Source organism: Cotesia glomerata, linkage group LG4 (genome assembly GCF_020080835.1).
Source record: "Cotesia glomerata isolate CgM1 linkage group LG4, MPM_Cglom_v2.3, whole genome shotgun sequence".
Taxonomy (NCBI): Eukaryota; Metazoa; Arthropoda; class Insecta; order Hymenoptera; family Braconidae; genus Cotesia; species Cotesia glomerata.
In genome coordinates this window covers 12,917,374-12,935,571 of record NC_058161.1, presented here as the reverse complement: position 1 = coordinate 12,935,571, position 18,198 = coordinate 12,917,374, and the positions used below count along the sequence as shown (strand labels likewise).

The following is an 18,198-nucleotide window of genomic DNA, read 5'->3' as shown; positions in this document are numbered from 1 at the left end:
AATTTGTTATTAATTAATAAAAATTAAGTAGTTACAGAAGTGAATAATTTTATCTTTTTTAAGAGTTTCAGTGTAAAAAGAGGTGGTCGTAAAAAGTCTTTTTCTTTATATAAATCACCTAATTAATATATTTTTTACATTTAGAAGTTAGATACCCCTTTTTTAGAATCAAATAATTAATAAAAATTACATTTTCATCAGTAAAATTTATTTAATTAAGCATGCAGTAATTGGTACCGAGAAACCGCATGTGCGTGTATTACTGCAATTTTCTCAGCCGACTGCAGTAATAGAAGCGCCTCTATTTGTATATGTCTGTACCTATTACTGCGGACATAAACACGGCTATTGTAACCTCCTAAATAAGTGCGTAAATCAAGTTGTCTCGAAGTGAAAAATAAACTATGGAGAAAATTAATAAAAAATCAAAAGTTAATAAACAAAAAAATAAGAAGTCGAGGCAAGTCCAGGAAAGCAATAATCAGTAGATTGTAAGATTACATCAATTAAAATTTACCAATTCTGGTCAATTAATAATACGTTAAGGCTGTGTTACTTATTATTTAGATTATGAAGAATTCTTGTTATTACATTAAACGAATAAATTTTCTTTTTGATAAGTTTTTGTTGATTTTTAAGTAAATCCTAAAATATAGCCGTTCTGCAGTAATAGGTACGCAGTAACTGGATCAGTTGCAATAATGGACACGCAGTAATAGGAGCAAGCTACTTTAAGACCTGCAGTAATACATGCATTTAGACTTCTTTTTAAATGCTTATTATTTAACGAAAATATTTGTTTCTCTCATTGTTGATTTTATTTTGGGTTAATAATAAGTCAAACTTTTGTTTAAAAAAAAAAAAATAGTATATTACACACCTGTGGCAAGAAAATGAGAAATGTCTCAGAACACATATATGTTGCCCGAGGCGAAGCCGAGGTCGACATATATGTGGTCTGAGATATTTATTATTTTCCTGCCATAGGTTTGTATACTATTTTTCTGTCCGACAGAGGCGGAAAGCGGCAATTTCGTTTAGCGCAGCGGGCCGAAAGTTGCCACTTTCCGCCTGGAGGGCAGAAAAAGTTATTATTATCTTGAGAAAATTTTATAAAAATGCTTTCGAAGTGAGACTTACGAAAAAAACTGCAGTAATACCCACATTTACCCTATAATTTAAAGTTTCATTCATATTTTATTATGTAAAAAAAAGATTGAGGTTTCTAATAAAAAAAAGTTTGTTTAATTTGATTAAGTGCGAGATAAAATATAAAATAATAATTGTCAAATCGTTCCGGTATTGGGTCTTTTACCTTATCTGCTCTTTTAATTTTCATTTTAGAACAAATTTTGTTAAATAAAATAAAAAAAATTGTCAAGTGCTAACCTTAACATAATTATTAAAAAAAATAAACAAATGCTTAACTGACATCTGACTTAAGGAGGTCCTTTCGCCGCCAATGTAAAATAAAAAATATTAGATTATGAGTAAATTTAATTTTTTTCTAATAGTTAAGGTCCTTATTCATCTTATAGTGAGGTTTAAATTATACTTTACCGGACGAATTTTTGAAAAAATAAAATTTTTAAATGTTAGTATTTGTTCAGAGTCTTACGAGAAAATCAGACATTTGCAGTATTTCTCGAATTATACTATCAGTCATGGATTAGATGAAGTAAAAAAAAACTAAAAATCAGATTTTCGAAATATTCAGGTTTCTTTTTTTGCAATAAAATATATCAGTTACCGAGATATTTATTGAGAAATCAATATTTAAAAATCACAAAAAATTCTCAAGTTACCTACAATAAAATGGAGTCAAAAGATTTGGCAACGTTGCGTAGCGCTTGAGCTTCAGACCATTCAATAAATTCAAACTAAACTTTAACGCGCTTATGTTTTTCATGCATACTTATTAGTTAATTTATTGTTAACAAATTTTCATAATTCATAATTGAAAAATAAAACAATAATTAAAAAATACTAGCATTCCTGCCATGAGACATTAGAATGTTATGGTTTTGTGACTAAACATTTTTAATTAATTTATTTATTTACACTGACTGCAAAAAGTTAAACACGGTTAAGGTTATATTGTGCAAATAAAAATGTAAACAACCGAAATAAAGCGTTGCCAAATCACGGACACACAGAAAAAAAGATTTCTTGACTGGAGAATAAAATTCTTGGCTCAAGTAAATTTTCGGGTACCCGAAGGAAGACCGAAGTTGTCTTGGCCGAAGTAAAAATTTTTCTTGAAATTCTATTCTTGGTGGAAGTAATTTTTCTTAATTCAAATTATCATAAATACTTGATACAATAAATTTTTATATTGGATCAAGATTTTTAGATACTTTAGGGAAGCAGCGCCACCTACTTCAGCTGAGAAAAAAATTTTCTCACCTTGAGAAAATTTTTCTCTTGAATATTTGATACCCATTTTAGATTATTTTAGCACGCAATTACACGTATTGAATGAAAGAAAATGGTTCAATATTATTTGATCTTCCCATTTGACATGTTCGTCAATAAAAATATTAATGAAAATTTACTATCGAGATATTTAATTTTTTGGAGCAAGAGAAAAATTTTCTCAAGACAAGAAAATTTACTTCTGTCAAGAACTTAATTTTTTGGAGCAAGAGAAAAATTTTCTCAAAACAAGAAAATTTTCTTGATTTAAATAAATTGTCTTGGATCAAGATACGTATTTCTTGAAGCAAGAGAATTAATTTTGTTGGAATAAGTGAAATTTCTTGTGTCGAAAAAAAATTTTTTTTTCGCCCAAGAAAATAATTAGCAAGAAAAATATTTTCTTGATTCAAGTGAACCGTTCTTTCTGTGCAGGTTACTAACTAGAGTGGTCCAAAAAAAAATAGATTTTTGCCTATCATCTTAAAAGCTTCTTTAAGGTATAAAAAAAAATTCTCTCCAAAGCGCAGCTTGATATCTCAATTCTTCATGAAGCTCAATGAATTTTTATTTTCCCATTTAAATAATACGTAAAAAAATTTTATTTACGTTTTCATTCGGTAAAACTATGAAATACATTTTTTTTTGTATTTTTCGTCAATTATTTTTGTAGGAAATTTAATTTTCTACAAAAAAGTACTGAGGTAGTTTCTTCGTAATCTTAACGAGTAAAAAGTTATTGAGCTTTAAATACTCGCACAAAAGAAAATTTAAACGAAGATAGTTTCAAAGCAACTTTTCGAAAAATTTTTTGGTAACTGTATGTAATGATTTCAAAATTTATCAAATTAGACTGTTTCTAATATAATTAACACGTGTCTTTAGATGAAGTATTAACTGTGAATTATGAATAATTTCTCTCATTACAATTTAGATATTTTTTCCTATGAGCAGTGATTTTTCAAAATTGAACTTGAATTTCATTACGGAATCTGAATCGAGGGCAAGCTAGTACTTCCGGATGTATACTGAAGTAAATTTTTTTATTTAAGAACATGTAGGACAGGTAGGACAGGTGAATATTTAAATTTTGAACATGATGCTGGGACATTTTTTGACCGAATGAAAAATCATGAAACTTTGCAGGAGTACGTAAATAGAAGTCTTCGTGAATTGATTCTTTTATTTTTGAATTCAATCATTAAAAAAAAAAATGATAAATAAACAGGTAGAGTTCGTGCGTAAAACTGCCTAATCTCAGGAGTCATCACATATTTAAATAGACAAGCTTAACTATAAAGAAATTGCTAATAAACTTACAACCAATATAATCTTTAAGACTGATTTAATTTTTTGGTTTTTTCTTATTTTAGTTTATATGACTTATAAGACATAATTATTAAAATGCAGCTAGGTTAGGGTAAAAAACTGATTGTCAACAAAAAATTTAATTTACTATATATCTTCATGTAGGCCGCAAGAGAGTGCTAAAAGTAAATTATCTAGTTAAAATTTTTTAAGCAGTGGTTAGAGTATTTACAAAGTCTGGTAATCTCCTTCAGTGCATTTTACATGTGGTTCAAATAAACAAACCGATATATTAAATTATCATTTGTTGTCACTGGTCCAGACTGAATTACCGATATCAGACTGTATACCATGTTTTTAAGAAAAAAATATAAATTACATAATCAAATACTTTGAAACAGAAAATGTGATACAACATGGATTCTAAAATCATATCTGGTTGAATTTTCTTTTATTGCGAGTATTTAAAGCTTAATAACTTTTTACTCGTTAAGATTGGGAAAAAACTACTTCAGTACTTTTTTCTAGAGAATTAAATTTCCTAGAAGGATAATTGACGAAAAATACAAAAAAAAATTTTTTTCGTAGTTTTACCGGATGAAAACGTAAATAAAATTTTTTTACGTGTTATTTAAATGGGAAAATAACAATTCATTGAGCTTCATTAGGAATTGAGATATCAAGCTGCGCTTTGGAGAGAATTTTTTTCATACCTAAGAAAAGTTTTTGAGACAGCAGCACTTGAAAAAAAAAATAAAAATGTTTTTTTTGGACCACTCTATTACTAACAGCTGATTTACAACAGTCAAATTAATTTTAGTATTTAACTATTTTTTTTTTAATTTTCAAAATTTCAACGATTAATGCCTCATATACTATTTATTTTTTAATTTTATGAATTTTTATGGGTTTTGTATTTTAATTTATTGAAAATTTACTACTACAGTTGTTATGACTCAACTGGAGCGAAAGGACTGCCTTAAAGTTTCATTCATATTTTATTATGTAAAGAAAAGATTGAGGTTTCTAATAAAGAAAAGTTTGTTTAATTTGATTGAGTGCGAGATAAAATATAAAATAATAACTGTCAAATCGTTCCGGTATTGGGTCTTTTACCTTATCTGCTCTTTTAATCTTCATTTTAGAACAAATTTTGTTAAATAAAATAAAAATTGTCAAGTGCTAACCCCTTAACATAATTATTAAAAAAAATAAACAAATGCTAAACTGACAGCTGACTTAAATATCACAAAAAAAAAAAAAAAAAAAAAAAAAAAAAAATGAGAATCCCTGCAAGGACCAATAGCAAACCACCAAAGGGTACGGATTAATACAGCTGAGCGGCGTTAGCGTCGCTGGAGTCACTTGCAAGTTATCCTTGTCTATCTTACAACTCCCTAGCAAAGTATATCCTCCAGAAAACAATAATAACAATAATAAAAATAATAATAATAACAAATAACAACAATAAGTACTCACAATACTGACTAGTGTCTATATAATATACTAGGCCGAGCAGCAGTTTGACGGTTAGGTCCATCTCCTGGTGTTCTGAAGGTTCCCCCACTCCGGGAGTAAACTATACACAAATATATATTTATTACTTATCTCAGTGCTTACCAGTAATCCGACCAGCGAACAATTAGTTCCTATTCAAGGGTTTTACCGGACAGCTGTCATTTATTTTTTACTCTTGAATTAATCACAGAGTTAACAATAAATTTTTATTTATTTATTAAAAAATAAATAATTTATTCAATTTAATTAATAAAAAAAACTTGGCTGTTTTTAAAATCAAGTCCTTTGTTTTAACGCTCGCGGGAAAAAAGAAGGAAGCCGAAGGATCGCATGCGCGTCGGCTGTCGGTTTAGTTTGTCGGCTGGTCACCCCACCTCCTGGTTGGTGCCTGCTGCTGCTACTGCTGCTGGAAGAATATAATAATCAGTGTGCATCAGCAGTGTGTTGGCCCACCGGCCACTGAAACAGTCTTGGAAAATACTCGTTGATATTTTAATTTATTACCTTTTTATTTATTGTTAGTTGGGGTTTTAATTGTGCCAATTGTGGAAATTATTGACGGATTTATTGACAGGTAACCTTGAACCCACATGACCCCTCTGAGGATACTTGGTGGTTCCTGTTCATACTTTTAATAATTATTCTTTTATTTATTATAATTGAATAGTGTGTTTTTGTGTACCTGGGAATTATGTTTCCGTATACGACATTTCCGACTGTGGGGTAAGCTTTTATTTGTTTTTTTATAATACTATAGTGAGCTGACTCTTCTAATTTTTTAATTAAATAAATTGGAACAAAAAAATATTTTTTTAAAATTGCACTTGACATTTTTCAATTTTTTTAAATAATTTTTTCAATAAAAAAAATTATACAAATTTTTAAATGTCGGCTCACTTGATTTTCATTGTTTTTTTTTTAATTATTTTATAATTAAGTTAGCCGACAATTTTAATTATTTTTGGAGTAAATAGTTCTTAAAAATTGCACAGTTTTTTTTACAAATAAACATTTTTTTTTAATTTATTTATCAAAAAAATTTGTTCCAAAAAATTGTTCTTTTTATTTCTTCAAATTTCTACATGTCAATTTTTTTCTAATTTTTTTTCCCATAATTTATTTGTTGTAAAATTTTTTTAGGCTAATTAAATTTTATTTAATTTATAATAATAGTTAGCCGACAATTTTATTTTTTTTTTTTGGAGTAAATATTACTTAAAAAATCGCACATAGTTTTTTTACAAATAAAAATTTTACTAAAAAAATTTGTTCCAAAAAATTATTTTAAAAAAATTGCATTTTTTATTTCTTAAAATTTCTACATGTCAATTTTTTTTCTAATTTTTTTTGCCATAATTTATTTGTTGTAAAATTTTTTTAGGCTAATTAAATTTTATTTAATTTATAATAATAGTTAGCCGACAATTTTATTTTTTTTTTTTTTAGAGTAAATATTACTTAAAAAATCGCACATAGTTTTTTTACAAATAAAAATTTTACTAAAAAAATTTGTTCCAAAAAATTATTTTAAAAAAATTGCATTTTTTATTTCTTCAAATTTCTACATGTCAATTTTTTTTCTCATTTTTTTTGCCATAATTTATTTGTTATAAAATTTTTTTAGGCTAATTAAATTTTATTTAATTTATAATAATAGTTAGCCAACAATTTTATTTTTTTTTTTTGGAGTAAATATTACTTAAAAAATCGCACATAGTTTTTTTACAAATAAAAATTTTACTAAAAAAATTTGTTCCAAAAAATTATTTTAAAAAAATTGCATTTTTTATTTCTTAAAATTTCTACATGTCAATTTTTTTTCTAATTTTTTTTGCCATAATTTATTTGTTATAAAATTTTTAAATTTATGCTAAATTAATTTTCATAAAAATATTCTAAAAATTTTTTTGGGCTAAATTAATTTTTATTTAACTTATACTAATAAAGTTAGCCGACTTTTTTAATTTTTTTATTAGAAAGAAATATTTTTTAAAAATTGCATTTATGAAAATTAATTTAGCAGTCACTTAACAATTTTTTAACTTTATTCAATAACAAAATTTACTCCAAAAAATTATTTTTAAAAAATTGCGTTTTTTATTTTTTTAAATTTCTGTATCAATTTTATTTTTCTAATTTTTTTGCCATAATTTATTTTTTTATTTATACAAAATTTACTCCAAAAAATTATTTTTAAAAAATTGCATTTTTTATTATTTTAAATTTCTGTATCAATTTTATTTTTCTAATTTTTTTGCCATAATTTATTTGTTATAAAATTAATTTAGTAAATATTTAAGAATTTTTTTAAGAAATAAATTATGACTTAATTTTTTTTTTAATTGACATGTAGAATTTTAAAAAAATATTAGATTAAATTTAAAAAATTGAATTTTTTAAAATAATTTTTTGGAACAATTTTGTTAAAAAAATTAAAAAATTGTCCAGTGACAGCTAAATTTAATGTCATAATTTTTACAAATAAAAATCATATTTTAATAATTTATTCAATTAAAAAAAATTCTAAAAATTTTTAAATGTCGGCTAATTTAATTTTTTTAGTTTATTGGAATGGGTAAAATTTTGTTTTTGTTAGTTAATAGCACGCTTTACCATCACGATGTTGTAAATTTACTTTTGCAAGTCAAAAAATGAAAAAATAATAAAATTAGTCGATGTTCAACAACTTTTGATTTTTTTTAATTAAATTGTACCTTAAAAAAATATTTTTGAAAAATTGCACGAATAATTTTAAAAATTTTCTACGTTTCATTTTTTCCTTTAGTAATTTTTTGAATAAATAAATTATGGCAAAAAAAAATAATTGACTTAAAAATTTTAAAAAATTAAAAATGCAAGTTTTTAAAAATACATTTTTTTGTTAAAAAAAAAAATTAATAAATGATCAAGACTACTCGTAGTCGGGAATCCGGTGGCCATGGCAACGAAACAATTGTATTATGTTGATTGGAGGTGCTCGGAATTTTTTTCACGTGTGGGGTTTAAGGAGCAACAGCTACATATTCTAAAAAATAAATAATATTCTTAAAACAATTTCCTGTTTACAATTTTATGGTCATTTACGCGAGTTTTTTTGTTACTTAGTAATTATTTTAATTTACGGATTTTAGAATTTTTTTTTTTAGGAAATTTAAATTTGAAACTGACAATTTTTTAATTTTTTTGAGAAATTAAATTAGTCTAAAAAATTGTAATTAAAAAATTGCTTTTATTATTTTTTTGGAGCTTTTAAAGCTTGTATTTTTAAAATAAATTTTTATTATTATTTATTTGCTAAAAAATTTATAAAAAAATTTTTTTAATTTATTATTTAAGCATTTATTTTTTGTAAATATTTTTTAAATTATAATTTAATTAATTAAAAAAAAAAAGAAAAATTATTTAAATAATTATTAATATTGTAAGTTTGTTATAAAAGTTTAATAAATGTCAGATTAATGATAATTTAAATATTAGATTTTTAGAACCAGTAAAAAATAAGAAAATTAAAATTGAACTTTTTTTTTAAACATTTTAATATTTTTATACATATTTAAAAAATTTAACTTACTCCAAAAGAAGAAATTTTGAAGCTTATTTTTTTAGAAATTTTTTATTTAAAATCAAACAAAAAAATTTTTTAAGGGCTTTAATTTTTTACTCAATAATAAAAATTAAATTATTGTAAATTAAAAATTAAAAAAAAATTTTTAAATTAGTTTCATTAAAAAAAATTAACAATATTTATTTTCTAAAAAAAAAAAATTCAAAAGTACTGAAAATATTCAAAAGTATTAAAAAGAATTCAAATTTCACATTATTAGATTTTTATTTATTTTTTTTTTTTATTTAATATATAAATTGCTCATAAGGAAGCTCTAAGAATAGCAATATATCAGTCATAATAATAGATACATTTTGTTTAACAATAATTACAATAACATTATTAGATTTAAGATCCTAAAATTCTTCAAAATAATTACTATGATAAAATTAATTTTTTTCTGCATATTATTACACTTACAAAGTTATAAAGCAGCATTTAGCGTATGAAGAATAAAAGCATAAAAATACAACAAGATAAAAAGGAGAGAGGTTTGCAAAAAAAAAAAAAAAACAGAAATGGAAGGGACTCTCAGCAAGACTCGTTAGGTTAGGTTAAGTTTTACTGTTCAACCCGATAAAAACTATTAAATATTTATCATACCGGTACAAAGACAACAAACAAAAGCTCGCTTTGTTTTACCTTTTTATTCAATACTGTCGATTCAAAGTTAAATTATAATTATTTAAGTTCTACTTATTACTTATTGTCTTGCAAAAAAAAATGCTGACTCGTGACACGCACTCATTGTTTGAATGAGCTAATTTTTTATTATTATTTTCGTCATAGTGAATAAAATTAAAGAAAATAAACTTAATAAAATATATTAAATTTTCCTCTCACTCTTTACTTGGGAGTGCGTATAGTTGTTTGACTAGATCGGGAGTCATTCACCTCAGACGGTCTTTGTAATTAGTTTCAATAACAATATAAGGTATTGATCGGTTGAAAAATAATAAAATCCCAAGACTCTATTTATATTCTCATAAATTATTTAAACTTTGAATGGACATTTATATGGCTGCAGTGAAAGTAATGGAAATATAATAAATAAACTAGCAATAATTTAAAGAAAGACTAAGTAGAGCGATGTGAAACCTCTCGGAAAATTTTCTCGCGGTTCACAACCAATTGTATTATTTATCTTGAGCGACTTCCGCGTCTTTTTAGTTTTAAACAACAAAAAGACTGAAAAAATAGCAAAAACGAGAGAGATCGTGCTCGTCACGGTTGGTCGATGCACGTGGTACCGCTCTGACAGTTCTCCCACTCACTTATTCACTTTTCCTCTTTCCTTCTTCCTCTTTACTCCACAAACGATCGCCGATCTTACACGTTGGGCGCGGTGAGATATTTCGCCATTTTTTCCTTTGTCTTACCTGAAAGAATGTATTAACTTTCTGAAGCTAGGTAGATTTATAAGGAGGTCTAGATATTTTGAGATATGTTTTATTGCCTGTAAGCAGGATTGCGCCTAAAGTTCTTGGCCGATCTTTATGAAACTCAGTGGACTTATTCTATGAATCAATACCGAGATACGGTTCGAAGATGAGCTAAATCCGCCGGTTAGTTTACGAGTTGTGGCTGTTTTAAACATTTATTTTATTTTCGAAAAATTTCGAATTTTTACTATTTTATCGAAATTATTTTTCACCCGTTAAAGATACCTCAAATCTATTTAATTTATCTGAAAGTTTACATAATTATCTTCAATTAAAGGTATTATTCGTCGATTTTTGATGAGTTGTTTACATTTATTTGGTGACTAAAAATTTAACAAAATTCATCAATAAATGTTTTCCGGGCGATTGTCTTAAAATAACTTTTTAGCTGTGAAAGATACCTTAAATCCGTTAAATTTACAAAGTTCACATTATTATCTTTAATTAAAGCTATAATTCGTCGACTTTCGATAATTTCAATTTATTTGGTAATGAAAATTAAAAAAAATTTTCAACACATGTATTTAGCATCGGCCTAAAAGTTTATATGTATAGGATAGAACGCGGGATGTAAGCAGGATTGCGCCTAAAGTTCTTGACCGATCTTTATGAAACTTAGTGGACTTATTCTATGAATCAATACCGAGATACAGTTTGAAGATGAGCTAAATCCGCCGGTTAGTTTACGAGTTGTGGCTGTTTTAAACATTTATTTTATTTTCGAAAAATTTCGAAATTTTACTATTTTATCGAAATTATTTTTCACCCGTTAAAGATACCTCAAAGCTATTTAATTTATCTGAAAATTTACATAATTATCTTTAATTTAAGGTATTATTCGTCGAATTTTGAAGATTTGTTTAAATTTATTTGATGAATCTGAAAATTGAACAAAATTCATCAATAAATTTTTGATTAAAAAATCTACCTTTTTATGTCTGGTATGACCAGGCGCATTTTTAAAATAATTTTTGATTGTATTTATAGGTAGAGATAAGAATTATTCCGAGTACGTGATTCGAGTGAAAGCAAGATGATGATTATCTTGCTATATATGTTCTCGTCTATTTCTAGAGTACTAGACTGTCCAGAATATATGTATAAGCATAAGTATCTTCGGGTATTCAACTCTTTTACTCTTACGGTAAAAAGAAACAAAAATAAAACAAAAAAATGACTGGCCTTTGAAATCTAAAAAGTATTGAGAATAATTAACGAAAAGTATTAAAAAAAAATACAAGACACGTGCCGAAAAAAGTAATACGGAAGTTTGGGGGTTACAGGAGAGCCTTTGCAATAATTTGCAGCTGCTCGGGCCACCTGGCAGCAGGACACTTTTTTGATTGTTAACCATCGATGCTGCAGAATATTTTTATATATAAATATATAGAGTGATCTATATGGGGGACCGGAAAATAACTTGGAATACTTTCTGAAAGTAATTTTTGTTTCGAGATTTAAACAATATCAACAAGGATAAAGAAAGGTGATATTGTTACTTGTAGTGGACTAGCGGGGGAGAAAAAAATATTTTGTGAAGGTAAACGAATGCTTGGCCTTGGCTCGGCTTTCTGAAATCCACGGCCAACATTATGTTACACACATTTTTTATTTGCTCCCTTTCGACGCTCCAGGGCCTGAGTAACAACGATTAATATAAAAATTATAAAGATTTTTTAGATTAATATTGAAAATGAGGGTTATTTTAAGATTAAGGCCCAAAATATATTTAAAAAAAAATTACTAGTAGGAAGTAAAATAAAATTATCAATATTAGATGTAAAAAAAAAAAGTAGGATTTATCAGGAGTAATTTTTAAATTACTATGCAAGAATTATTCCATGTTTGTATTGAGGATAAGATACTATTAGAAAAGTTAATTTAAAATAAACGCCCAGAAAACATTTATTGCTGAATTTTGTTTAATTTTCAGTCACCAAATAAATTTAAACAATTCATCAAAAGTCAACGAATAATACCTTTAATTGAAGATAATTATGTAAACTTTCAGATAAATTAAATAACTTTGAGGTATCTTTAACGGGTGACAAATAATTTCGATAAAATAGTAAAAATTCGAAATTTTTCTAAAATGAAATAAATGTTTAAAACAGCCACAACTCGTAAACTAACCGGCGGATTTAGCTCATCTTCAAACTGTATCTCGGTATTGATTCATAGAATAAGTCCACTAAGTTTCATAAAGATCGGTCAAGAACTTTAGGCGCAATCCTGCTTACATGCCGCATTCTATCCTATACATATAAACTTTTAGGCCGATGCTAAATACATGTGTTTATTATTTTTTATAATTTTTATTACCAAATAAATTGAAATTAAAAGTCGACGAATTATCGCTTTAATTAAAGATAATAATGTGAACTTTGTAAATTTAACGGATTTAAGGTATCTTTCACAGCTAAAAAGTTATTTTAAGACAACCGCCCAGAAAACATTTATTTATGAATTTGGTTAAATTTTTAGTCACCAAATAAATTTAAACAACTCATCAAAAATCGACGAATAATACCTTTAATTGAAGATAATTATGTAAACTTTCAGATAAATTAAATAGATTTGAGGTATCTTTAACGGGTGAAAAATAATTTCGATAAAATAGTAAAAATTCCAAATTTTTCGAAAATAAAATAAATGTTTAAAACAGCCACAACTCGTAAACTAACCGGCGGATTTAGCTCATCTTCAAACTGTATCTCGGTATTGATTCATAGAATAAGTCCACTAAGTTTCATAAAGATCGGTCAAGAACTTTAGGCACAATCCTGCTTGAATCCCAAAATTTTCTAAAAATTGCGAAACAAGACTTACAATATCTAGATCTATAAATAATTAACCTTTTACTATTGATAAAATAATAAAATATTGTGAGAACTATTGGACCTAGTTTAAAGACACATTACTTGTCTGTTGGGCGCAGCCATGGCGAGTTAAACGAGTTAAGTAGACTTTTACTGTACTTTCCCATTGCATAATCTAACGGTATCAACATATCACAATATAAAATGAAATAGTTTATTTTATCCTTATTCGTTCCCTAAAGATACATAACATATACATAACATGGCTGTCTGGTTAGTTTTTGGTGTAGGCCAGCTGTTGGAATCATTTAGAGTGCATCAAACACCTGGTACTAGTTATCTTTGTATCATCGGGTTTCCCACCTTTTGTCCTCTAAAATGATAAAACAGCGGTGCATTAAGATGAGAACCCCTGGAATAGCTCGAACCACCGATTGGATGGAAATAATAAAAGCAGAGGGACCAATTGAATTTCACACCGGAGATAAGAATATTCGATTATCGAGAGACGTCCTTAACAGGTGTCTAGTTTTAGATCGATTATTCTTATTTGTGGAGTAACTATGTTTTCTCTATCTCCTCTGTTTTCTGATTGGTCCGATAACAGAAGAGATTTTCAGAAAAGAAAGGATGTATCTTGATTAAAATATATTATTTTAAATTGATATTTAACATTTTTTAACTTAATTTCACTGTTAACAATTTTTATTATGATTTTACAAGAAATGTATTGGAAGCTTATAAGCAAAACATTTATTTAAAATTACAATCGGGTATAGTATTATTACAAAACATATATAGATGTGAGGTTACTAATTTTACAAGGTTTTGTAATTTTACAAATATTTTTAGATTAGCTAAGCTTGGAAAATTACAATACTTTCCTTGAATTTTACTTGAATTGAAATAATAAAAAAGAAAGATTTGATTTAATATTTGTTGTCATTTTATTTTTATGAAGCGCTGACTAGATTTTGTATCACACGTAGACCTAATTTTTACAACTCTGATGATATAAAGTGAAAATAATATTTACCCTAAATAAGAATCGAACGCGAGCCGCGCGCTTGTCAGACCGGAACCTAACGCCCTACGCCGTACGACCGATAGGTGATTCAACATCTTATTATTCTTATAAGCTAATCCTATGTGGTGATTGAGCTATACGGCTTATTATTTATTATTTACATTATTTGTGTTATTTGATGCTGTTTATTGATGGAAAATAACTAACTTTTACATTATTTATAATTCATTGAATATTATAAAAATTAAAGTCTAACATAGACTCATTCAAATATATTGATTTCGAAATGATCGTTTGAGCGTAATATTAAAATTTATAAAAGATAAATGATGCCTCGAATTTATTATAACAAATAAACAACCATTGAGTAAAAATTAGTAAAAATAAATATAAAGGACATTGTTGTTTTTTGATACATCAGTCTCATTTTTGTCAAACTGAAAAGTATTGTTTTTAAAATTGGAAAACAGTGAAGTAGAATTACAATTCGTGTAATATAATTAAAATTGTCTTGTAACATTACAATGCACTGTGTAATTTTACAATGAAAATTGTAGAAATAAAATAAACCTTTTTAAATTTTTTATGAGATTATTGTAATATAAATTACAATATTTTTTTGTGATTTTACATAAAATTATGCCGAATCAGATCACAAGTAATGTTTGCAAAATTAAAAAGCTTTTTCTTAAAAATTGACCAACGGTTCTGTAATATTACAATGCGTGTTAGGTTTATACATGAAGATTGTAAAATTACAATACATCTTAGTAGATTTTCTGACAGGTGTTGAAAAATTACATGAATTGTATTTTATTTCGCATTGCTATACACTGATTTGTAATTTTACTTATTATTTGTTTTGTAATATGATTGTAATTTTACAAAAATTTTTAACAGTGTCTATAAATTAAACTTTTTGTTTAAAAATTAAGAATAAAACAAGTTTATCAACTTACTAAAGAGCTTTCTGCCTACATAACCTCCAAAAGCTTTGTAGAGCATATCTAGATTACACACATTCACACTTTTGTTCTTGCTTCTTGTTACTCATACACACAACCATGTGAGAGCTAAACTCCCTCTTGATTACTCTCAGCTTGGATATGTTATTTACAAGGGAGGCAACAAAATATTATTATTAATAATAAATAATTAAACATTTAAATTTGTTCTCTTGCTGGTTAGAAGTGCTAGAGTCTAATGCATGCTCTACACAATTCCTGATGGCCTTTTCAACGTTTACCGCATCTCTTAATGGAAAACAAAATGGCGGACTAGTGAAACAAAATGGCGGACTGAAGGACTGTCTAGTCTTTTCGATTTGAATTTTTGCCGGGCTGTGATACAGTAGAACCTTTTTAAGTCGAGTTTAACTTAATTCTAAGGAGGAACTACCTCAATGAATCATCAGCAGTGGCGAAGTGGTATCACTCATTCTTAACAGCGCAGGCCGATCAGGGTTCGAGCCCAATCTTGGGTAAAATTAGCATTATTTTTTATTCTCAAGAAAATTAATATTCTCAAGCTAATATTATATATCTTAATTCTATTTATTTAATTTAAAAAAATTTTCTAGATTAAGAAATTTTAAAAGACAAAATATTGATTGAAGTATAAACCTTATTAACGTTATTCGTAAACTGTGAAAAAATAAATTAACAAAATCTGTCGAGAAGTTTCACCGAGAAACTACCTTAAAATTTGTTAACGACAAAAACTTTATTTTAATTAATGCTATTGAATAAATAGAATTTAGATATTAATGTTAGCTTGAGAATATTAATTTTCTTACAAATAAAAAATAATGCAACTTTAACCCGAGACTGGGCTCGAACCCTGATCGAACTGCGCTGTTGAGAATAAGTGATACCACAACGCAACTATTCACATCAGATATATTATTTTAGTTATTAATTTAATGAAAACTTTTCTTCTACTACCAAATAGTAAGAGCGTGAATTTTTTGACAAATAAATAACTCTAGAAATAAAAAATTTTGCTTAAATATTTTAATAACAGTAATTTATCTATTGACAAAAAAAACAAATTTCGATGTCCAAGATATAATTTATTTAAAACAATAATAATTCAAAATTAAGACCTCTAATTTGGATTTATCTTTTTAGATCGTTAGCTATAATTTATTGAAATTTAAACGCTTATTCTTACCATCAATATTAACAATCAATGTGTCGGATGTTTTTAAATAAATGATCGATGCTCCGATCCCAAGAAATTAAACACAATCGATAGTTCGGCGTGGATGTTTTTTACTAACATCGGGCATCCCTACAATCTTAACAACTCGATCACTTGAAACTAATTACCTCTGTAGCTCCAAGATAAATAAGTTACCGACTCAAAAGAGAATTTTAAACCAAATAATTTATTTTATTTTAAAATATTTTCTGGATTAAGAAATTTTAAGGGAACAAAATATTGATTGAATCTTTCAATGTTAATTTAAATCCGATTTTTACAAGCTAAAAGTTGGGATTTAATCGGATTGATAGACTCAAGTGTGCTTAAAATTATTCCTCAAACAAGAAGCTCTTTGTTGGACGAGTGTTATCTTCTTGGTTCGTTAAATCTTCTAGAGTTTCTTATTATTATTATTATTATTTTTCTTTTAATGTTTATTATTCTGATTGGGTACAAAACAATACATTGTTTATTGATTAAGATTGTGAATTTCAATGTATTCTTCAAAAGAATAAACTCGTGAATCTTTAATAAATTTATCCGTGGGATTTCCTTGTGCATCCAGCATCTGCTCGTGACGCATCAAACGATACCGATTATCAAGATCAATCGCCGGCTCTGGGGTGTTGCAGCCAATCAGCTAAAAAAAATAATTTTAGAATTGAAATACGTGAGATAAAATAAAAGTGCTATTTGGCAGACGAGATGGAAGTAAATAATATATTTATTAGAAAGAAAATGATATATATTTTTCTGGATAAAATATTAAATTTCAAGACTGACAGAAAACAAAATAAAAAAATAATTACATTTATCTAACAAAAAGATATTAAAATAAAAATTTTTTACTTACAAACTAATGCAACAGAAAAATTTAATTAAACAATCGTATGTAGATAATTTTCGGTTTAGTGATATAAAATGATATTTAAGGAGATTTAATTTTTCATAAATTCCGTCAAGAGAAATGTAATAGATTTCTATGAAATCAAACAGAGAAAAAAGTGGATAGCTGAATTATAACGTCATTATTAAAATATTTCTAAACGTTTTTTTTTGTAGTTACTCGAACTATGCATTAGTTTAAGTAACTATTGATAAATAGTTACATGGACTGTATTTAAATAAATATTTTTCTTTATCGTGTTAAAAAAATAATTAGGTGACTAAAGGTTGTTACGGACGACGAAGATAGCTTAACTGTCCGAGCCGTTGGTGCGCAACCAAAAGATCCGGGTTCGATTCCCGGTCCGGGTTGTAACAATTATTTTTTCTGTTTTCTGAGTTAATGTTAATAAAGATTACTATTAAGCCCATATTTAACTAAAAATAGTTCAAGTAACTATCTATTGGGGTTCAATATAATTTATTATTTTAGGTATAAGAACTTCAATTAAATAGTGGCGATGCTATTTAACTAGATTTCGCTAGTTCAGAAAACCAGATTTTTCTCTCAGTGTAGCCTAAAAATCAAGATTCCAACTATTAGTTGCATTAAATCGTTAGTTTTCATATCACAAGTTTTAAATGATCTGACAATTTTATAATTTTAAAAAATTCATAAAAACTGGGTGGAATTTTTTTTAAAGGTAATTTGTTGAAAATAATCCTAAAATTTAGTTGGTAATTTTTAAAAGTAATAAGAAAACTATAAATGCAATTTTTAAAAATTGCATTTAAGCTTTCTATTTAAAATTCAAGATTCCAACATTTTGTAACATTAAATCGTATTATTTAAAGACCACATTTTTCTTTCAGTCCAGATATAAAAAGAGTATGTGACGTATTCTTATGCGTAAGTGCCGGATTTGATCGATCCATTCAAGTCCTAGAGCAACCTTATTTTCATTCTTTTTTGGT

The 18,198-nt window shown here is 26.4% G+C and overlaps 1 protein-coding gene and 2 long non-coding RNA genes across 11 annotated transcripts in view; 2 read left to right on the top strand and 1 right to left on the bottom strand.

Moving 5' to 3' along the window:
• The window catches only part of LOC123263646, a 342,430-nt gene that overhangs the window by 127,143 nt on the left and 197,089 nt on the right, over positions 1-18,198 (top strand). The window lies entirely within an intron of this gene.
• Positions 1-18,198, top strand: part of LOC123263557 (RNA-binding protein Musashi homolog 2) — a 100,418-nt gene that overhangs the window by 47,555 nt on the left and 34,665 nt on the right. For 3 of the 9 annotated variants that reach the window (XM_044726424.1, XM_044726426.1, XM_044726423.1), the window contains exon 1: positions 5,494-5,964. The exons of 3 other annotated variants lie outside the window; for them this stretch is intronic. Coding sequence is in view for 1 of the 6 variants with exons in the window: in XM_044726422.1 (XP_044582357.1) it covers positions 5,933-5,964 (32 nt within the window). In the remaining 5 variants the exon portion in view is untranslated. Of the gene's footprint in view, positions 1-5,492; positions 5,965-18,198 lie in introns of those variants that run through there. 3 more of the 9 variants (XM_044726422.1, XM_044726425.1, XM_044726427.1) reach the window with 3 other exon arrangements.
• Positions 15,069-18,198, bottom strand: part of LOC123263638 — a 35,188-nt gene continuing 32,058 nt past the window's right edge. Inside the window, exon 3 of the long non-coding RNA XR_006509192.1 lies at positions 15,069-16,978. This is a non-coding gene — a long non-coding RNA (uncharacterized LOC123263638). The remainder of the gene's footprint in view (positions 16,979-18,198) is intronic.